Source organism: Coloeus monedula (assembly GCF_965178545.1).
Source record: "Coloeus monedula genome assembly, chromosome: 13".
Lineage (NCBI taxonomy): Eukaryota > Metazoa > Chordata > Aves > Passeriformes > Corvidae > Coloeus > Coloeus monedula.
Window position 1 is genome coordinate 6,136,376 of NC_138793.1, and position 5,977 is coordinate 6,142,352.

Consider the following 5,977-nt stretch of genomic DNA (forward strand, 5'->3'; position numbering starts at 1 on the left):
TTAGTGAGGTGCTTTCTTTATAAAGGGCAGAAGATATAACTTTCAATTTACTATCCATTAGTAAGTGACTTTGGAAATATACATGAGGCCAGAAATCTTACCTGTTATTACATGGAGATTTTATTTCAGCAGTCATAGGCTAGGAACTTTAAAAATTGTACCAGGAAGCTCAATATTTTATAGACATGTCCAATGAAATATTATCTGCTTTGCTATTTTGTACACAGCAAGTTAACATGACATACAATACAATTAAAATGTTTCAGTCCAATTTCTATTTTTCTTGTACTTTCAAAAGGATGTGAATTAAGCAGAAGGCTTCATACAAGTTAAAATCTGCACATAAGTTAGAAGATTGTCAAAAGGTTAGTAATTTGTATTTGTGAATCTCTTTTTAATCAGTCCAGTGGCCAGGTACAAGGACGTAGCTAAGGAACTGACGTGGTTGTCAGAGCGAGGGCAGAGAGGTGAGCCAACATGCTGTCTATTAACTACAGCTCAAAGAAGGCATCTTTCCTCACCCTCTTACACGGAGGACAGGGAAGGATCTGCAAGAGAGACACCATGAACAGAAGAGGAGGAGAAAACCACCTTCCAAAACCTGGAGGGAGAGGCCCTGGAAGCGACTGCCATTGGTGGCTGCTCAGCCCCTGCACAGTGGGAAGGTGTCAGCTGAAAGGCTGGAAAACCTGCCCTTAGAGGGGAAAAGGGTGAGCAGAGAATTAACCTCAAAGGTATTGCAGGAACCCAAACACAGATGTTCTGGCAAATAACACCACGTCCCTGTGGACTGTAGGAAACGACCTGACAAGAGAATGCACAAACTACTTTGCTGCCGTGATTTCAAATATAGCTATGAAGCTTTCAGAGCAGAGAGGGAAGAAGTTACCATACCTGAAGAGGAGGGTGAGGAAGGATGAGGGCTGTCCTCCTGAGCACTCCCCGTCTGCGAGAGACCCCCACCTACTCCGCTTTCTTCAGTAATGTTAGAGGACCCTGGTGTTGTCGACCTGCTGACAGACTGAGACTCTTGATCACTTCCAGACCCACGCCGCTCATCGAGACTACCTTGAATTATTTCATCTTCTCCTTTCCTGTCTCTTTTGTGGACCCTGGAGTGAACGACCACTTGGTGGTATGTTCTAAAAACCCTTCCGCAGTCCGGGCATTCAGTTGGCTTTTCTTTTATGTTTCCATGACTTTGTAAGTTGTAATCTAGTCCCTGGTTCATACCATGTGACAAAAAATCTCTACTGCCTTCTAAAGGGTCTAGTTTGCTTGGCAAGTCTCTCTGATTGCCCATTTTAGTGCTGTGAACCAAATCAGCAGGCATTTTCTGCTTAGAGCCATCTGCTCCTACTAACACATACTCCCGCTTCTCCTTATCAAACATAACTCCAGCATTTGCCAAAGTGTCTTCGTGGCTGCGCTGTATCTGCTGCTCTTTAGACAAAAAGCCATGTTCCATGGCCATTCCCCTTGCCATAAGCTGCCAGGCCTGATAGCTGTTTACTGGATCCATCTCTGCTGCTTTGGCGGCAGCTTGTAACCTTTCTATACAGCTGGATTTCAGAGGAGGCACCAGATTGAGACAGCCCAATAAAGAATGTTTATCCCCTTCAGCAATACTGTGGCCAATGCCAGAAATGGGCGAAAGAAGCTTCCCCAAGACTTCCTTCTCTTTCATAGGCATATCTCCTTTGTTATAGATTTGATTTTGTTCACTTAAGCTCGCTTTGTCAGGAGGAAGAAACCCGCTCTGCAAACATGACAGGTATCTTGAATACAAGTTTGCGTGAGCTTCCTGGGACATGCTGCTGATGGAGACAGGTACTTCAGGATCATTAGGAGATTTGTTCTTTACAGATAACTTATTCAGGTGAACTTTCATGTGGTTTTTAAGAAACCAAGGCTCTTTGAATCGCCTCCCGCAGATCTGACAGCAGTGTTCAAAGGAATCTTTGTGCTTTCTCATGTGGCCTTTTAGGAACCAGGCTTGGCTAAACACTTGGCCACACACCTCACAACGAAACTCATTGGTGGATTGCTCCCCATTTCCATTGGAGCCCTGGCCCTGTGCTGACTCTGCAGTTATGTGAGCCTTCTCCACGTGGCTGATCAGCTCCTCCTCCTGCGAGGCGGCAAAGTCACACAGAGTGCACTTATAAGGCTTGTGTAGGATCCTTATGTGCCTGTCCAGCTCTTCTCGCTTCTTAAACTTGCCTTTGCAAAACGTGCATCTGAACCCAGCTGTCTGAGCGACAACTTCTTCCTGGACACTGACTGGCTTTGGAGAGGGAACAGGGTTGGAAATGTCAGGTGTGTTGTGATTAGGTGGCACAGACAAGTTGCAGTTTGCGAGTGGCATTGGCTGGGTGTGCTGCTGTGCTTTCACATCAGGTCGTGGCTGCAAGAGGCTGCTCTTCATCTGCTTGTCCCGAAGAATTGCTCTCTCCTCCAGCTCATGTAAAAGTCTGTTTTCTTCTCTGACCCTTCCACGACCTTTGCCGAGGTTTCCAAGCTTGTGAGTACGCAGGTGTATCTTCAGGTTGCCTTTTTGAGCTGCTCTGTGGTCACAGTACGGACACTTGAACGGTTTCTCTCCAGTGTGAGTTCGCATGTGTAGCGACAGGATGCTGTTGAATCGAAAGCGTTTCCCACAGAGGGGACAGGGGTACTTTCTGTTTTTCCTGGCATCATCCTCTATGTCGCTCATCTGAGACATAATCCCTAGGTTTTGTCCATTTAAGAACTGCTGCAGATCCACGCGCCCATTCAAACTGGTATCAACCTCTCTATTGAGCTGGTTTGCCAGCAGGGCCATCTGGCTGCTGATGGGCTGGTTTGCTATGGACATGTGACTTTTGTCTTCTAGTGGCACTGACGCCTTCTCCTCGGGGTTCTGCCTGTTCTGGAGCTCCGGGAAGGCATGGCTGAGCTGGGAAGTGATCTGGTGCAGCTTCTGACTCATTGAATATTGCCCATTGAGGATGGTGCTGTTGAGATGGGCGTCAGCTTCTGGCACAGCTGAAGAAACACCAAGGCACAAACTAGCTTCCTCCATCTCTGAAAATCAGAAGATATTTTAGATTCAGACTGTGAAAGAGTTACAAGCATTGAATCACCGGCGTACAATTTGCATTTTATGTTTTACCTACTCATAATAATGCAAAGGAATTAGTGTAAAAACAATTAAAAGTGTATTAAGTGCCAACTGTGCCAGACAATTTTGATCATACATGCACTTTCCTCATTCTGCATGTTTACCAAGAACTATTAATTACTATTTTAAAATATGTGACAATTTCAAAATCTAATTATTACAGAAGGGGCAACAGCTTTGACCACCTCCCTTGTCCTTCCTGTGAAACTGCACCTGTCTGCATTTCTAAATCTATAGAAAAAGAAATCTTATGCATCTCTCCCATTTTCATTAAAAAAGGCAGCAACCTCCCGCCCCCCCCAAAAATAGGAATCCATTTGTAACTTTCGGTTCCATTAACCATATTCAATATATTACACATTCTACAATGAGAAAGATAGTTTTATGATTTGACAAAAAACCGATGGTATGATATTTACTGGTGTACAATAAAACAAGATAATGTTTTGGGAAAAAATAAAGGACAAGCTTTAGAACAATAAAAGGGATTTTGCTTTAGTCAACAAAAAGTGCAGTAATATCTCATTAAGCTGATTAGTATGCTGCTTAGAAACAGTACTAGGTGCTGTAACACATGATTATAATCATAAAAATCCTTCAGTGTTTGCAAGTAAGCATTAACGAGGTATATTAAATTTTAAGGAGACTGCGACTAGCAGCTTTGTAAACCTCTGAGATTAAGATTTAACCCTTCTGTTACAAAACACTGTTATTTTGTCATTTTGAAACTGAGCCCATCAAAAGGCACATAAATTATCTTCTGCCAAGTCTTTTAATTCATCATTGAGAACCTTCAAATTTCTGTTCCTAGGAAAACTTGCCAGATTATAGAAGGAATATCTCTGCCCTTCGATGGGTAAGACATGTGATTTAAGACACTTTGATTCGTTTTAAAGAGCTCTCTTATGGAACTAGATAAAACCAATTAAAACCTGGGGAAGGTGTTGTGGAAAGCCTCAACAAGTTTAAGAATTTTAATAACTTTCCTAATACACAGTAATGACTACAAATTGTAGCTACACTATGTATATTGCAGGAAATTAGAATTCAAAGCTGTTTGTTAAACACAAGTGCTCTGTTCTGGTCTGCATAATTGTCCACAATAATCCATCCTTGCCACTTCTCTACTCTACACAGATATAATGTATCTATAAAATTCTGTTTAAAATATAAAGTTTCACATAACTAATTCATAAACTATATGATGCTATAAGGTTATATTAGAGCATAATTAAGATCTTTGTTGTTCAGTGGAGTGATTTGACACTTTATTCACTCACAAAACTACTGAATTCTATACGTTCTTAAAAACTTAATTTGGTCAACCCTCTCTGTGGCTTTAGGCAAAAGCATTTTTTCACTCTGTCTTCTACAAAGGCTCCAGGCACACTCTGGGTGGACACACTCTGGTTCCTCACACAGCTTCACAGTGGCCACTCGATAGACAATTCAAGGTCCAGATCTGGCACGTACTTAAATGCACGTAACTGTGCTCGTGGGAGTAGTCCAGTAAACTTCAAAGGGTGACTCTTGAAAGCCAAGTTCCACACATGATTAAGTATTTGCAGGATCAGGGCCCAAAAAAAAAGCACGGGAGGTCTTCGAGGGGAGACCTCTTTGGTCCTGACAGGATGACTGAGGTTGTGACACAATGCAGATCGTGTAAGAAGTACAGGAAAGAGTTATATTCATGTGTATTAAAGATGATGTATTAAAGATGAAAATGAGCTACCTAATATTACCCATATATAAAGCAGATCTTTGTCAAAATTTAACAGTCCTCTGATTCAGGTCACGTGTTGGGGACCCATTATTTGCATGCTGTCAATGTTATTATTTATAAAACATAAAAGAAATCAAGTATATAAAAGGACCCCACTTAAGTTTAGCTTGCAGTGTCTGATTTCCAAAAGTAGGCAGTAGGAGAACATAGTCAAGCCAGGTGTTCACCTAAGGGCATGTTGCAAACAAGGAAAATTCTTAATTTCCATTCAAGTTTTCTGTGCAGCAGACCACAGTCATTTAACATGTGGGTACATACAAACACCTTTTCTTTTTTTAAATTTTTGAAAGTTTGCCTAAATTTTGGAACAAATCAAATTTCATGTTCAAAAGGATTAAATAAGCAACTTCAGACTTGTGGTGCTAAGGTCTGCCATTGCCTGAAGTTGACTGAGATTTTGATTATCTGCCTATGTACTTCTTAAAAAAACAAACAAACAAACAAAAAAAACAAACAAAAAAACCCCAAACAAACAAATAACCTCCAATAAACAACAAGAAAAACCCCAAAATTTGCTTTTTGTCTGGATTCCACATACCAAGAGTGTTATTTCTCCCCACCGTGCTTAAACAAGACCTGTTGCAAACAAGAACACGACAATTCCAGAAATGCATAGCATGTGCAGACACACACAGTGAAGAAGGTTTAGATAGGTCTTTGTGAATTGTCATTATTGTACAGCAGCTTCAAAAATGCAGTCTGAATTTTATTTTTTCTCAGTTGATCTCAATAGGACCTGGTGCCTTTACATGCTCAGAAAGGTTTGGGTAGTTAATTCTAGCATTTTATGCTCTATCGAAGTTTGGAAATGCTGACAGATCCCAGAGGAATTTATTAAGTCTGATGTTTAACCCTAAGCATCAGTTCAAATGTATGGTTATTTGGATTGAGGAGGGGAGTTGTGGTTGAGATTTTAGTTATGCTGTGCCTCTTTTTCAAATATAACTTCAATAAACTAGCAACAGCAGTCGTAGCTGGAACATCCTAAGTTTTCCAATTTTCCCTTTTTGCTATTTTCTGTCTTCTAAAAT

At 41.2% G+C, this 5,977-nt stretch overlaps 1 protein-coding gene across 1 annotated transcript in view; it reads right to left on the reverse strand.

Moving 5' to 3' along the window:
- ZNF536 (zinc finger protein 536) overlaps nt 1-3,064 on the reverse strand; it is a gene marked incomplete at both ends in the record, with an annotated part of 183,214 nt that extends 180,150 nt beyond the window's left edge. The window contains one exon of the mRNA XM_082289785.1: nt 895-3,064. Coding sequence (XP_082145911.1) covers nt 895-3,064 — 2,170 coding nt within the window. The remainder of the gene's footprint in view (nt 1-894) is intronic.
- Nucleotides 3,065-5,977: the final 2,913 nt, after the last annotated feature.